This window comes from Solanum tuberosum, unplaced genomic scaffold (assembly GCF_000226075.1).
Source record: "Solanum tuberosum cultivar DM 1-3 516 R44 unplaced genomic scaffold, SolTub_3.0 scf00327, whole genome shotgun sequence".
Lineage (NCBI taxonomy): Eukaryota > Viridiplantae > Streptophyta > Magnoliopsida > Solanales > Solanaceae > Solanum > Solanum tuberosum.
In genome coordinates this window covers 651,095-668,092 of record NW_006239249.1, presented here as the reverse complement: position 1 = coordinate 668,092, position 16,998 = coordinate 651,095, and the positions used below count along the sequence as shown (strand labels likewise).

At 36.7% G+C, this 16,998-nt stretch overlaps 1 protein-coding gene across 1 annotated transcript in view; it reads left to right on the top strand.

Annotated features, from left to right (window-relative positions):
* The first annotated feature begins 766 nt into the window (after nucleotides 1–766).
* The window catches only part of LOC102597362 (histone-lysine N-methyltransferase ATXR4-like), a 25,179-nt gene continuing 8,947 nt past the window's right edge, over nucleotides 767–16,998 (top strand). The window contains exons 1-3 of the mRNA XM_006360546.2: nucleotides 767–1,151; nucleotides 1,419–1,474; nucleotides 3,945–4,071. Of these exons, the coding sequence (XP_006360608.1) occupies nucleotides 846–1,151; nucleotides 1,419–1,474; nucleotides 3,945–4,071 (489 nt within the window). The 5' untranslated portion in view covers nucleotides 767–845. The remainder of the gene's footprint in view (nucleotides 1,152–1,418; nucleotides 1,475–3,944; nucleotides 4,072–16,998) is intronic.

Here is a 16,998-nt window from a genome sequence, read left to right as displayed (position 1 = left end):
AATGAACAATAAAGTAGGGACACCTTTTCTTTCTTTCCTTTCTTGAGTGTTCTAACCTCCACCTTCCACTCATTATGAACCCAATTGGGCAAACCTTTTTTCTTCCCCATCTCACCTAAATTATCAACTAACCCCACTAATCCTCTCCAAGTACCCAAAAAACAAAAAAACCAAATAAAAATCATATCTTGCCAAAAACTAAACTGTCCTAAAGCATAGGGTGGGGTTAGTTGATTTGCTCTTTTTAGAACAATCAGTTGGTCCACTTCCTAAAGCATAAACAAGCAAAAGCTTCATTGTCTCAACATGAATCGCACAAAACTTGGGCAGCTCTTGAGGGAAGAGTATGCGCTATTAAAAAAACAAACTAAAAAACCCTAATTTTTTTCAAAAAAATAAAGCTTTACCTGCAAATTGTTGTTCCTTTGGATGGTTAGAATAGAAGAATCGAAAGTTCAAAGTACGGCCGAAGTTGAAAGCTGCCGGAGAAATTGATTGTCCTAATCGAAGCAATTTTTCATTTTTGGGAAGTATGAAAAATTTTCTGCAGAGAGGAGAACATTTGAGAGAGGGGAAGTGAGTGGAAAGTTTGTTTATTTAGTGGGGGAATTGTTTTGTATTTTTAAAAAGATTATAAGTTTTAAAAATGTTAATTAATCCACAATTAACTTAATTTAGTATTTAAGTATGTTTGACCTTTTGTTGGTCAATATTGTCACCAATAACTAATTCAAAACTTAAAGCACACCTTTTCATGAAAGTTTTGGGGTTTGATTTTGTAGTAGTGTCCATTAATAACTTGGGAGTAATGGAAATGGAACATATGAGAAAGCAGGTAAACGGAAATGTCATTACTTCTCCGTCGGAGAAAATCTTTACTCTCCATTTACTCTCGGAGTAATGGGTACGCCAACGAGTCAAAACCGAGAGGGCTCACATCGGCGCCTCCCATCGAAGTTGGGTTTACAGAGTCAGCCGGTCGAGGTGTGTTTGCCACTCGGAGAATCGGTGCTGGCGAACTCATCCACACTGACAAACCCATCCTCTCTCACCCTTCTCTTTCTTCAATTGATAGCGTCTGTTATTTCTGCCTCAAAAATGTAGCATCAAATGTTCCCTTTTGTAGTGACGAATGTAGACAACAATCCAAGGTATATATATGAACCCCCCTTTATTTTTATTTTTCTGATATGTAGTTCTGGCAAGGATAAGAAATAAAACCTGTTTCAAACTGGACAAATTATTGTGAATTCTGTGTGATTTTGAACATGTTAAGTGAAATGCCAATAGGGTTCCTGTTAGATTCGAAATTTTATTAAAAGACTGAAATTTCGTGCTTACCATCATTATTGGACCTTATAACAAGCTTGCTGTATTAGTATATCTCACTTCTAACTCATGTCATCTTACTGTTTTAGATTTTTTACGACACAGAGAAGCAAGCTGATTGGTCACACTTTCATGAATACTGCCGGTATGAACAGTTTCTACTTTCCCTCTATCTTCCATCAAATATTACTTATTTGATACAATGCGTTCTTGCCTATAATGTATATGGTCTTTATTACATGGTTCACTTCGATGCATACCACCTTTATACATGAGAAATACAGTTTTGTATAGGTTTAGAACACTAATTTCAAGTCTGAATAAGATAATAAAGGGCATCTTTCGCTATGTTAATATGTGCCAACAAAGAAAATAATTGAAGCATTTATACATCTATCAACACAAATATTCGATTTCATTAAGTTAAACAAATATATTTTTAAAAATTTTGATAAATTTTGTCTGAGTTAAGCTTCGGGATATTATGGGAATGGTCCCATGTACCATTTGTTAGGGGATAAATGATGTGAGATAACTTACATTTACATTTTTAGAATTGCTTGCTTTTTTGAATACTTACATTTTCGGAATAACTCCAAAACTTAAGAAGAAGGGGGATTTCATCTATGCTCTAGATGTCGTATGGCAACTTTGTTTGAACATGGTAGGACTAGGATGTTCTATGCCAGCAACAAGTTGTGATTTATTGAAGTGCTGGAACTATAATGGTGGTGTAGTGAGACAAAAGGAGAGGTGGAAACTTGTCCTAGTTTGTATATGGTGGACAATTTGGAATGAGAGGAACTACCGAATTTTTGAAGGCAAAAGCATTTCTGTGTAGAAAGTCAAGATGAATTGTATTCTTTTGTTTCATTTTTGGTGTAAAGAAAACTATGTAGAGGAGACTGAATCACTAGTTGATATGATAGGTTCCTTGTGAAGCAGTAGTCCTAAGCATGGTTGGGTTTGTAATAGATAGCACTGTTATGGTGCAAATATATATATATATATATATAGACACACACACACATGTTACCAGTTTAAAAAAAAAAAAAAAACTTCAAGAGTAACCTTTTGAGAAAGATATACTTTTTAAGGGCGTTTTTGAGAAAGATATACTTATTGCTTGAATGAATAAACTTCGTCATCCTCTAGCTTATAAATGGTCCACACATGGAGCATGTTAAGTTCTCAGGTTTCCTATAGGCTAGAATGTGAATTTCTTTTGACACGTCTGATTTGGGTATTCCAATCATTCTGCTTTTCTGACTAGCAGAAAAATTCGAGTATAAAGGTTGTCTGCATAAGTAGATTCTTTATTATGTTTTGTTGTTTAGTTTCTGTTACCAAATAAGCTCGAGCTTAATTTTTGTTGGAAACTAATAAGCAGAAATGTGGAACTTACTTCTATAGTTGGAAGATTGATGATATATTAAAAAATAGAGAAAAAGGATCTTAGAAGAAAATATGAGGGTGTCACAATTTTATTCTCCTATTTTCCCCATTTGAAGTCATTGCCCATTTTGTACTATAAAACCTAAACCAAATTGATGTCTAATACTCAATCTCATGTCTGTGGCAAAATAATAAAGATAATGTACAATTTATTTATTCACTCTTTTCAGCTTTTGCAGTGCTGAATTGTGCACCCAAAGGGTAGTGGCTGCGGGTTTCCCTTGTCATAAAAAAATCATTTTTTAATAGGGCAGTGCAACATTATTTGTTTTGGAACAATTGTCTTCGATGCTATCTTCTCAAACTCAACAGATACTCTTTCCACATGTAATAGAAGGAAATATGAACATATGATATTTAACTTTCATTCCATCTTATTCTTCTGCCGACAAACCATAGATCATGGTTTTGTATATGAGGATAGGATATGTGTTGGAGGTCCAGATCGTTTGTGGGAAGGGTACATGGTCACCTTATGTAGTCTTGGACAATTCTCCCCTCATGACCTAGCTTTTAAGATTGAGTTAGGCCTAAGATCCATTTCTTTACTTGGTATCAGTGCAGAAGTCATCCCAATTCTCATTTCCGATGTTGAACCCCCATATTAAATTACCCACGCACCAGATGTCCACCTTGGGAGTTAGGGTGTGTGTGAAGAGTCCTACATCGTCCCTTTAAGAGATGTGTGGTTTCTTTAATATGACTTGGACAACCATCACCCCTTGAGCTAGGCCCAAGATCCATTTTTTTACATGGTATCATAGCCAGACGCATCCCATTGTATGTTTCCGATGTTGGGCTCCTCCCCGTCTTATATTGTCCATGATCTAGATGTCCAGTCCGGGGCATGCAGGGGTGTTGGAGTCTCACATTGGTGGGAAAAAAGTGTACATGATGATCTCCTTATATTGTTTTGGGCAATCCTCTCTCGTGAGCTAGCTTTTGGGTTGAGTTAGGCCCAATATACATTTCTTTACAATATGAGTTTAGGGGAAAATCATCCTGTGTTTCATGGTACTATTAGCCATTAAGCTGTGAATAACTATTGGAGTTGCTTTAGAAAATATATATCTGATCTAATGACACATAGATCAAGGAGTATTTATTTCACTTATCTTTGAGAGTTACATATTCTCATTTTGCTTGTTCTTGCTCTGAAGAACTCAAGGCCTAAAGTATCCGCTTCTGGTCAAGAGATTGGCTTGCACGATTATATCTGGAGCGGCCACTCCAGAAACTCTTGACATACTTCAGCCAGCAACATTATCTTCCGAAATGATTTTACTGGTGAGTACTTCAGGTTGAGCCTTTTTCTTAGCAGTTGGAGTTCATGTTGGTGGTGTTTTTATTAAAACTTCAAACTATTAACTTCCTTTGCTAGCTGTTTCTGATCCTTGAGATTCTGTAGTGTATCTATTTTACTGTAAACCTTGTTCTGAAATCAAATAACAGGTGAGTATCAGCATGTAAACACAGATAAAGTATCTTTGGGTACTAGAGGTGACCATTTCTTTCATAGGACTCCATCGTCTGATTGTGAAGCATCTTAATAAAAAAAAAGTTAAAAAATAACTTCATTTTTTTACAACTTCTTGAACTTTATACTGTGAAGAAGCCTAGTTTCCAAACCAACTGTGTTTTCAATATCCTATTTTCAATTCCCTTTGATTTGATTGCTGTAGAAGATAAAATAATGGGAGACAAACAGTGCAGACAAAAAATACTTTAGAGTACAACTACTTACGTTTTGCTTCCTAGGGTTGGTTAGCTTGCAAATATTCAATAAATTATGATTGGAAAAATATTTGCAAGATTTTCTTTTCTTATTGGTTAAAGAATATTTTGCAAATCACAATTTACTAAATGCTGATGGTGATAAACCTTGGTTAAAACCAGTGTTGGGGGGAGGCATTAGTGCATTCTATAGGGTGGCTGAACCAGTCAGGTATTGTTAGGAGCAATTGTCTTCATCAGTGGTATTATTATCATGTTTCAGATGCCCTGTACCTCGGTTGTTATATTCTTTGCCTGCTAAAACTTGATGTGACATAAGTTGGGCACTTCACTTCACTAAGACAACGCTTCAATGCAGGCACTAATGCAGTAGGTGTGTGCACTTTATCGTACATGCGCTTTATCTTGAACAAAGCGGCACTAAATAATATTTCTTCCTTCCCATTTTATGTGAAAGTGTTTGACTAGACACAAACTTTAAGAAATTAAAGAAGACTTTTGACGTGTAAGCCAAATGTATGCAAAGATCAAAATTATCCTTTTGAACGAGTGTTGGTGAAAGTTCTGCATGTTTTTTCATTTTCTCTCTTCCTACAAAAGATGAAATTTGATATTGAGTGGTTTCCAAATAAGTCATGTCATGAAGGGTAAAATGAAGATACTAAGATTAGATGGTTTCTGAAAAGAGAAGGGTATTTCAGCGGAGGCAAAACATAGGTGATTTCTTCCTATATGTCCAGTCTTAGTGGACAAAATTATTCGGTACCTGTGCTGGTGGGAGATAGTAGGTAACCCCATCGAATTAGTTGAGGTGCGCACAAGATGGTCTGGACACCACAATTATAAAAAGAAAAGAAGAGTGTCATTCTTTTTTGGGACAAGCTAAAAATGTAAGTATGTCAGGGACGGAGGCAGTAATATTTAACTTTGTAGTTTTTCAATTCCTTTGGCTCAGAGTAGTCCAAAGTAAATAATTACTGGCAAACAAAAAGCTGTTGGAAAATGCTCCCAGGCACAGTTCCCAAGTTTTTTCTATCTCCTACTTTATAGGTTTGCTGAACTCCTTTCCCGGTGACCCATTCATCAGAATAGGTCACTTCAATCTTGCTTGTACACATCACGTGAACTCCCCCTGGAAAAATTACCAGCCTCTGTGCTACAAGGACAAAACATGGGGGAATCAGTGCTGTTAGAGGTCTTATGGAGGGTCCTTGGGTTGTTTGTGGAGACTTCAATGTCACCAGTTCTCCACAGTGAAGAGAAGTTTCAAAGTAGATCTAGAGAAATGGTAGAATATTTTGACTTTATTGCAAAAGAAGTGTTTTTAATGCTTTGGGCAGGGGTTAAACATTGTGCTCCAGATAAGGCACCTGGGCCGGATGGATACACTATGTGATTCTTTCAATCTTGTTAGGACGTTGTAAAAGAAGATGTTATGTAAACTTTGAGGAATTTTCACACAGAAATATTTTGAGAAGAGGTTTAATGCATCATACACAACTATTATACCTTAGAAGACTGGGGACAGAGAGTTGAGAGATTTTAGACCTATTAGCCTAATTGGATCAGTTTAAATTTTTTATCTATAAAGTGTTGACTGAGAGATTAAAAACAGTGATCTCCAAGCCAGTTGATAGAAATCAGGTGACTTCCATAAAGGGGAGGCAAATAGTGGATCCAACACTGTGGCCAATGAGTGTGTTGATTCTAGATTAAAGATGAAGACACCTGGAATTCTATGCAGACTGTTAGTGTTTAACAGAGGAGAATAAGAGCTGATTGAAGAAGAAAAAGGAAAAGTGAAGTTTATTGATTAATTTGAGACGCAATAAATACATCGCAGCTTAACTAAGATGATGTAAAGTAATGCTAAAATATCTGCTAAAACTAAGTTACTGCTTGGTGAAATTGAGGAACTAATCCTTAACAGTAGCTAACAAAGTTTTAATCTGACCAGGAAACAGAAAACAGCTAAAAAATAGCAATTTATTCTGGTGCGCACTTCCTCAACATTCTTCTGCCCTACGTCATCTTTTAGCTTCAATTTTGGTCATGTAGTTCTAGAAGACAACTGCAACACTCCTCCTGGCTCAAGAACTGCATAGTCCAAGCTTCATTCTAAGGAATTCAAACCTGTTAACATGAAATGGCTTAGTGAATACATCAGCAATTTGATCTTCCGACTTTTAATAAACCAATTCCACCTCTCCACCTTCTTGTACTTCCCTGAGAAAGTACAATTTGATATTAAAATGTTTTGTTTTTCCATGAAAAACTGGATTATGAGAAATTGCTATGGCTGCCTGATTATCCACAAACACTTCCGTGCTTTCTTGTTGCTCCAGATCAAGATCTAACATAATCTTCCTTAGCCAAAGAGCTTGATTAACAGAGCTGTTGCAGCTATAAATTCAGCTTCTGCAGTTGACTGTGCCACGATACCTTGCTTCTTTGAGCACCATGAAAAACATCCCGAACCAAGGCTAAAACAATAACCTGAAGTGCTTTTCATGTCATCATCTGACCCAGCCCAATCACTATCTGAATACCCTTGCAACTTGAGGTTCTGACTTTTCCCGAACCTAACACCATAGTCCAAAGTTCCCTTGACATACCTTATCACTCTTTTGGCTGCTTTCATGTGCATTTCACTTGCACAATTCAGAAATCTAGACAAGACACTTACTGCTTGCAGAATGTCGGGTCTCGTGGCAGTGAGATACATGAGACATCCAACCATACTTCTATAACTTGCCTCGTCAACCTTGTCACTACCATCATCTGTAATCAGCTTTTCTTTCTGATTCATTGGAATGTTCATAGGTTTTCAATCTTCCAATTTAAACTTCATTATCTCCCTTGCATATTTCTTTTGACAAATGAACACTTTTTCTCATTGTGGATTTGACAAATCTGCATTCCAAGAAAGTAAGACATTTCTCCCAAGTCTGTCATTTCAAACACTTTCTTCATCTCTACCTTGAATTCATCTATCATTTCAAGGTTGTTGCCTGTTACATGAAGATCATCAACATAAAGTGATATAACCACAATATCAGATTCTCTTTTTATAACTAATAGAGTTGATTCGCTTAGGCTTTTCTTAAAACCTAAGCCTTGCAAGTGATCATCAATTTGACTGTACCAAGCCCTTGGAGCTTGTTTTAAACCATAAAGGGCTTTCTTCAATAGATACACTTTGTCGTAATGTCCCTTTACAGAAAAACCTTGAGGTTGCTCCACATAAATTTGCTCCTGTAGAAAACCATTTAAAAAATCCAAATTGACATCTAATTGAAAGATTTTCCAACCTTTTTCAGCAGCAATAGCTAGTAACAGCCTTATAGTATCAAGCCTAGCAACTAGAGCAAAGGTTTCTGAATAATCAACTCCAAAAATTTGTGAGTAACCTTTCACAACAAGTCTTGCCTTGAGCTTGTTAACAGATCCATCAGCATTCAATTTCGTGCGATAAACCCACTTCACACCAATGATCTTCCTATGTTGTGTTTTTCCACAAGCTGCCATGTCTCGCTCTTCTCAATCATTGCAAGCTCCTCCATTGCAGCTTTCCACTTGGGATCTGAAACGGCTTCTTCAAATCCAGAAGGTCTAAAATGGCCACATTGCATCTCTGGTATATGTCAGAGAGCGACCTTGTTCCTCTCACAGGTTGATCATCAATGTTCTCATCTGAATCTAGAAGATTTCTTGTGATCTGCTTCTGGTTAGCTTCTTCCCAGTCCCATTGCTCTTTCTCCATAAAAAATACATCTCTGCTTACCATAATTTTTCCTGTATGAGGCTGAAAAATTTTGTAAGCTTTGGAGATTGTACTATAATCAATAAAGACTCAAGGTTCAGCTTTCTTATCTAACTTGCCCCTCTTAACCTGTGGAATATGAGAGAAACAAAAACAACCAAAGATTATTAAGTTTTGTAAGGACGGCTTATACACGTGCCATGCCTCAAAAGGTGTCTTTTCCTTCACGGCTTTTGTAGGCAACCTGTTTAGCAAAAAAACAGCAGTATTAGCTGCTTCTGCCCATAACTTTTTTGGTAGGCCCTTCTCATATAACAAGCATCTGGACATCTCCATTATCGATCTGTTCTTCCTTTCACGGACACCATTTTGCTGCAGAGTATATGGAACAGTGAGTTGATGCTCAATTCCTGCATTTTCACAAAACTTTTCAAATCGATCAGATGTGTACTCGGTACCATTAACTGATCTAAGCATTTGAATCCTGCAACCACTTTGATTTTCTACCAAAGCTTTGAATTTCCAGAACACTTCAGTTACTTCAGATTTAAACCTGAGAAAATAAATCCAACACATTCGTGTCTTTCATCAATGAATGCTATAAAATATTTACTTCCGTTAAGAGAAGCAGTCCTATGTGGTCCACACAAATCAGTATGGACTAATTGAAGCTTCACTGATGCTCTCCAAGTTGCCTTGGCAAAAGGCATTCTACTTTGCTTTCCCAATTGACATGTGCTGCAAGTTGCATGTTCATCCTCCATAAGTGGTAGTCCTCGAACCATATCTTTCTTCAGCATGTACAAGAGTGCCCTGTGATGGACATGTCCGAGTCTCTTGTGCCATAAAGTTGTTGTCATCTCTTGGCTCGGATAGGCAGCCAATTTTTCCTCCATTGGATCAAAGGAAAAGCTCTTTCCTCTCATGTTAACTTGACAGATTTGTTGGCCCTTTGGATCAAAGATCACACACTTCTTGTCCTCAAATGTAAGCTTAAAACCATTCTCCAAAAGTTGCCCTACGCTCAACAAATTTTGATCAAGTTCAGGAACGTAAAGTACATCTGAGATTAACTTTGTACCTGAGTAGCTTTCAATAGCTATTATGCCTTTCCCTTTGGCTGGAAGGTAATCTCCATTACCAATTCTGACTTTAGAGATTGCAGATCTGTCTAACTCTCTGAAAATCTCCTCATCATGAGTCATATGATTTGTACAACCGCTATCAATTAACCAGCTTTCGCTTGAACTTCTACTTGCAAACAAGTAGCCACAAACAATTGATCTTCTTCTTGTTCGTCTGCAATTTGAGCTCCATTTAATTGTTGTGGTCCTTTTTCTTTGCAAATAATCTTAGCATGACAAGTTTATGACACTTTCTGCATAGGTTTTTTCCAACATTTGAAGTGTGGATGATTCCTCTTCCCACACTGTTGACATGGTGGATATTTTCCATCTTTGTTGTCGGTGCTCGAATTGCTTTAAGTTGCAGCAGCTTCTGTTGATGTAGCATAGCTCTTCTTGAACTTCTGCTTCCTACCTTTGCCTCCAGCATTGAACTGATGCCTTGCTTGCAAAGCTCCTTCAACAGTCGCCTCGTTCCTCATCATTCTTCGTTGTTCCTGAGCTTACAAGGAGTTTAAAAGTTCCGCCAAAGTAATGTTTGACAAATCTTTTGTATTTTCTAGTGAAGCAATTGTTGCTTCAAACTTTTCAGGTAAAGTAACAAGGATTTTTCTGCACAATCCTTGTATCAGAAAGTTCGGCACCAAGTTTAATGGCCAGACTAATAAGTTTATCTCAGTACTCTTTAATTGTCTCAGATTCCTTCATTTTTTGCATTTCAAATTTCCTCACCAGGTTTAAGACCTTCATGCCTCAAATTCTTTCATCTCCATAATATTCCTTTTTTAGAAAGTCCCATATTTCCTTAGCTAATTTAAGAGTCATGATTCTGGAAAAAATAGTAGGAGATACTGCAGCATAGAGACATGCCTTCGCCTTCGACTTCCTGGTTTTCTTCTCTTTGTGAGTTTTAATCTGAGTCATTGTAGGATTGCCTGGTAAAGGAGGAACTTCATAATCCTCCTCTATTGCCTCCCAGAGATCACATGCATCCATGTAGGCTTCCATCCTAACAACCCAAACCTAATAGTTTTCTCCATCAAAAATTGGCAGAGCAATTGATGAAAGAATACCTTCACCTTCCATTATTCTGCAAGCTAATTTTATGGAATGGTTTGATTATGTTTGGGTTTCACTCAATATAACTCAAATTCTCACAAGTCTCTTAAGAACTAAAGGGCTCTGATACCAATGTTAGTGTTTAGCAGAGAAGTATTTTCGACAACATTTTCACCCAAGAAAAATGGCTCGTTTAAAAAACCATTGCTCTTATAAAAAAGCTTTCTGGTTTTTCAAAAAGTGAATTTAATTGATTAATTTGAGACGTAATAAATACAGCCAAAAGGGCAACAAAATTTTTCGAAAATTCCAAAAGGGCAACAAAATTATTTATCAAACCAAAAGGGCAACAAATTTAGACGCCGTTCAATTCCGTTCAAATCAGGGTATCCGTCGCAAGGCGCGGACACCCATGCGACTTGTAAGGCGCAACAACCTTTAGCCTTGTAAGGCTCAGCTGCCATGCGCCTTACAAGGTGCATGGGCGTCCGAGTATTTTTATTTTTTTTTGGTTTTGTGAATTGAGTTGCTAGGTATGTTGATGACTTACTATATTTATAAAGAACCAATATAATGTTTATTTTTAATATTGTTTTGTGCGATCTTTTATACAGTGGATCAATAACCCTGTATTTGACAAAGCAATTGTTGACTTTGACAAATTCTTCATTGATCAAACTTAAGCAACACACTTTTGAATCCACTAATTAATTAATTTCTTTTCACAAATTAATGGTTTTAGACCTTTTGGTTCCGGTCAATGAAACCATGAACCATTTATATATGACTTTTTTATATTTTTAAAAAATTGTTAACTAGAGTTCCAAACGAAATTATTTAACGCAATTAAGAAATTTGAAATTAGGCTTTTAGTTGCATGGTCTCTTTCCATTTTTTTATTATAATCTTCCCTACATTGTTTAGTTAACTATAAAAATCTTATCATTATTTTTATGGAAAAAAATGTAGTAGTATATTTGTAGAAGATAGGCTTCATACATTTGTGGTAGTATATTTCTAGAAAATTGTAGAGTTGAGTAAACCACATTAAGAAAAGAGTTAACTTAAAGCAAAAAATTCTCACAACTACTTTTTTTTATATATAATTTGATATATTGAGTACAACATATAAGGGACATGATAGAAAATATAAAAGACAACACTTCTACAGATTATCGTCTGCCTTGATGCAGTTGTTGTTGTTGTGTATGTCTACCGGTTCCACAGGTTGTGGGTACGTGTGGCCTTGTTGTTCTTCGAGGGTTGTTGATGACCTGCAAAATTATATTTATTATTGAATTTTATTAATATTTTATAAATGTGAAAATTGAAATTTTGTCCATTATAACAACATACATATTGTTGTGAAGGTCCAACTTCATCATCATTTTGATTTTGAGACATATCATCCTAGAATAAGATGTAAATTATTAACATATAATTTAATATAAATAAAATATTTTAAAAATGATTTAGAGAGTATATTGTTTACCGTCGAAAAACTCAATCTCCCAGCATGAAATGGTGAGTTTTGAAATTGACGTTGTCGTACAAAACCATAATTTCCTTTGTTGAATTGTTCAAAACCCAAATTTACAACATCAGGAGTTTGAAAGCCACTACCTTCTTCTTGTGTGTGGTTGGGCACACTCGTATATACTCCAGCATAGTCAAAAACAGGGTAATACGGGATGTCGGGAGTAGCCAATGATAAATTTGTGTTGGCCTCATATTGATTTCCAGAAAATCCCGTATTATGTTCTTCTATATGAACACCTCCCGAATTTGATGTTGGTGGTGATGAATTTTCATTTGGTGGAGTATAATGTTGTTGAAAGTTCAATCGCGTGTTCAAATGAGCAGTATTCATAACATCTCTAGAATAAGATACCATTTGTCTTACATTGTCTCTCATTTGAAATGACTGAGTATTATCATTTTCTATCGCTTGATTCATTTTATACAATCTTTCATGTCCCATTACCTAAAATTCATTAAATATATATATATATATATATAAAAGGTCAAACGAAGAAGTCAATGATATTTATGTATTTTAAAAAAAATTACATACCAATGCCTCATATCTTACAGCGATTGGTTGATATCCATGTTAGACATGTTCTGGATTTGCAATGAACTTGCGTGAATGTCGTAGACACCAATTCAAATAATCAATTTGGTTTGCTTGATGATTTATTTGTACAACATGTTGATAACGTTCATTCCATGTATTTTCAGTATCAACAAGCATCTGACGAGTATGTCTATCTATTTTGTGGTGCTTATCGATTTTATAATGCTCATCAGAATAATGCACATTCTGTGGTATATGTTCCACAAAACCAAATTGTCTTACTACACGATCAACCATGTGCCACTCACGATATATTTCGAAAATAAGTGGCACCTTCACCATCCACACATTCTGCCCTCGTCGACACCATTCAGGTAGTGCATTAAGAGCTTCTTGAGAATAAGGCTCCCAAATAAACTATAGAAATAACCTATGGTTTGCCTAGTGTTGCCTATGGGTGACCCAATGGTTTGGGCTTGAGACTTTCATGTTGGAGGTCTCAAGTTTGAAACCCCTTGCCAGCGAAAGCAAAGAGTTTGCCTTCTGGGTCGAGCTCGTCGCACCGGGCTTGCCTAGTGTGGGTTACCTCTCCTATGTGGTTTGCGAGTTATTGCATAGGAACGAGGGTTTTACCCTGTGCGCACCCAAAGGGTAGCGGCTGCGGGTTTCCCTTGTCATAAAAAAAATAGAAAAATAACCTATATATCATACATTTTTTTTGATAACCGAGAAATTCGTTTGTGACCCATCCTTTGGACCAATCACAGCCTTATAAACTCGGTAGATAATGGGTCCACCCCTCTACCCTTCTCCACTTAAATACCGGGCTTCGCTTTGCATGGTGTGGGGATTGAACCAGCGACCTAAGACACAAATCCTCCACCTTTTGCCACTCGAGTTAGGCCTTGGGTTTTTTTTTTTTTTAAAAAAATCTTGTGATAAACTAAATTTTTTAATTATACCTGATAAGTTTGTAGATTGTCTAAAACATCTCTACAAAAGATCATAATTTTCGAGCCTCATTCTCATGAACCCTTCGTCGAGACCACTTATATGCAAGTGGTTTTTGTTCCTCTGGTTGATCATTGTTAAAAGGCGATAGTATAAGTTGAAATGGTATAATACGCTCCCACGCCCATACCTATAAAACAATAAATAATTTTTATTATTAGTATTAAAAATAGTCAATTATAATAATTACAAATATAAAGGTGACCAACCTGCAATAATGATATAAAACCATTTACAACGGAAACGTCGCATATAGAGGCGCGACATAATGAATGGTACAAGTATGAAAGTGTGGTAGCTCCCCAAACTTGTGTTGCCAGTGCTTGTAAGTCACCCATTTCAATGAAAAAATCTGAATTAAATTTATTTCCCGACTTATCAGGAAATAATGTTCCTCCAAGCAACCAAAATAAGTATAATCTAAATTTTTACCTCTAGTTCAGTGGAATTATCGTTTATTACATTTGAAGTTTCTATATAATTAACTAATGTCGTTGAAAATATTCTAAAACCTTGAAAGCAATCTTCCGTAGGAAACCAACCGGTTAAATTATAAATTAAAGTTTGTCTAGTAAACAAACCCATGGATTTAGCGTTTGTTAGTAGAACAGGTGTACCATCAACAGCCATACCGAACATAACTTCCATATCCTGCATAGTTATTGTTGTTTCACCAGTTCTCATATGAAAGATAAAGATATGAGTCTCTAGACGACACCTTTCAACCAAAGCAGAAATAACGCTTGTATTGCACGGAATGTTTCCTACTTCAAGAACACCTCTAAAACCTATGTAATCAAAATAATTTAGTATACGTGTATGAAGTGGATTATTTTGCAAGTGTTGCCATAATTCATAATCATGTCTCCGCACTGTTAAACGTGTTTCCGTCGCAGTTATTTCACCATTCCAAATTTTTGGAGATTGATGTTTATCTTGTAACATTAAAACAACATACTCAATTGGTCCTTGATATGCAAAATTTTCTTGATTCATATATATATCAAAACTAGTGGAAATGGAAAAACCTAGTTTTCAACTTAGAATGGTGGAGTCCAACCCTAGGTTGTGAACCAATCTTCATGGAAGTTAAAAAGACATGGATCAGAATTATAGGAGTCCCTCTTCATCTTTGGTCACATCAAGTTTTTGCAGAAATTGGACAACTCTGTGGTGGATGGGTGGCTACTGAAGAAGAGACTGAATTAAAGAACCATATGAAGTGGGCAAGAATTTTGGTGGCAGAATGGAAGAAATATACCAAAAGAAGTTTCAATTGTGCGTGACGGAATCAAGTATTTTTTTCCGATATGGGTGGAAAGCAAAGCAAGATTTGAAGTGTTGCCGGAAAAAGCCTCAACTTTTACCGGAGAAGATGTCAGTGTGATAAATCTGGATCATAATATGAACCAGAGGGTAATAAGGAGTAATCTCTGTGTTCCAGCTCAGAAATCCCTTATAAATAGGGATTCTAGTACAGAGACCCATGTGGGAAGAGAAAAGCTGTCAAAAGTGGTGGTACCCACTGACGTATGTGACAGTTACATACCCCTTTTAATGAAGGATGATGCTTTGGGCCTCAATGAAAGGCCTGAATTTTTAAATGAAGGAACCAGTGGGCCTGACCCAGCAAGTCTGGTCATTTTTAATTACATAACAATCTCAACACAGCCCATCTACAGAGAGGACTGGTCTCTTAAAGATACAGAAAGCCATTTTTGTATGCAACATAGAACAGAACAGAGTAATGTGCAGGAGATGTCAATAATCAGTTCAAGCGATGTTTTGATAGATGCAGTCTTGCAAACCACAAATCCAAAGTCGCAAATCCTGATTAGAAGAAGTTGCATGCAATACACTAGAGAAGAGATTAGTGTCCTCCATTGAAGAATGGGAGGTTGAAGAGGCTGAGCCATTGTGCACAGAACAACATCTAACTACGGAAAAAGAGAAAGAGATGTCTGTTTGGGTAAAGCAAAATCTGATCAGACTGGGGAAATTACTGGGTGCTGACTTCCAAGGCCATGAACAAGAAGCTTTGGAACTTCTATTACAGGTGGATAGTGCCAGACAAGCCAGACATCAGGATGCTGCAGTGGTTTGTAAGAAGACAAGGTTCAAAGGTTCTAAAGAATTGAAAAGTTTAGTAGCATTTGATGTGAAATTCAAGAGTGGTGGGGGTAGAGAAAAGGGGAGAAATTTCCTTACCATTTCATGATGCAATTCAAACTAGTATCATGGAATGTAAGGGGTTTGAATAATAGAGATAAGAGGAGGGTTATCAAGAACATTATGGGGGACTGGAAAGCTGACATCATTTGTCTACAAGAAACCAAATTACAGGGGGATATCACTGAGTTGGTAAGGCAGATTTGGGGGGATAGGTGGGTCAAAATAGCATGTTTGGAGTCGAGTGGGACAAGAGGAGGGATAATGATGTTGTGGGATAGTAGAATATGGAAGAGGGAGGTACTAGAGACAGGACATATACCCTCACCTGTAAATTTGAATCACAATTGCAGGACTTTTCCTGCCACATTACAGGAGTTTATGCACCCAATTCCTATGTGGAAAGAAGACTAGTATGGGAAGAAATTGGCTCTATTGGAGGATTAATAGAAGGTCCATGGGAAATATGTGGGGATTTCAATGTGGCAAGATATGCTTCAGAAAAAAAAAATTGTACTAGAAGAAATTAGGAATGAGAGAGTTTTCTGATTTAATTGAAGATTTGAATCTAATCGATCTCCAATTGGAAAATGCTAAGTTCACTTGGTTTAAAGGGGACAACCATCAAATAGCTTCAAGAATTGACAGGATCCTGGTATCTCAAGAATGGGATGATGTTTTTAGTAATCTGAAACAGTATACCACGCAGAGAATAATCTCAGATCACTCCCCAGTCACACTTCAAGGTGGTTCTTGGAAGAAGAACAAAAGTTATTTAAATTTGAGAATTGGTGGTTAAGAACAGATGGTTTCACAGATAGAATTAGGGAGTGGTGGGACTCTTTCGATTACATTGGGACACCTGACTACATCCTGGCATCTAAATTAAAAGCTTTGAAACATAAATTGAAGGAATGGAATAGAAGTGAGCAAGGAAGTCTTGGCCAACAGAGAAAGAATGTTCTTGAAAAGCTGGCTGTTGTGGAAAATATTGCCACTGATAGAGCATTGACAGAAGATGAAGCAACGGAAAAGGCAACTTTACTTCTGAAACTGGGGGTTTAATAAAAAATGAAGAGATTTACTGGAGACAAAGGTCAAGATCTGTTTGGTTAAAGGAAGGGGACAAGAATACCAATTTCTTCCACAAAATGGCTAATGCACACAAGAGGTATAACAACATAGATCAACTGCTCATTCAGGGGAATATAGTCCAAGATCCAGAAAGGATCCAAGGGGAAATAGTGGAGTTCTACCAGAAACTTTACTCTGAAAAT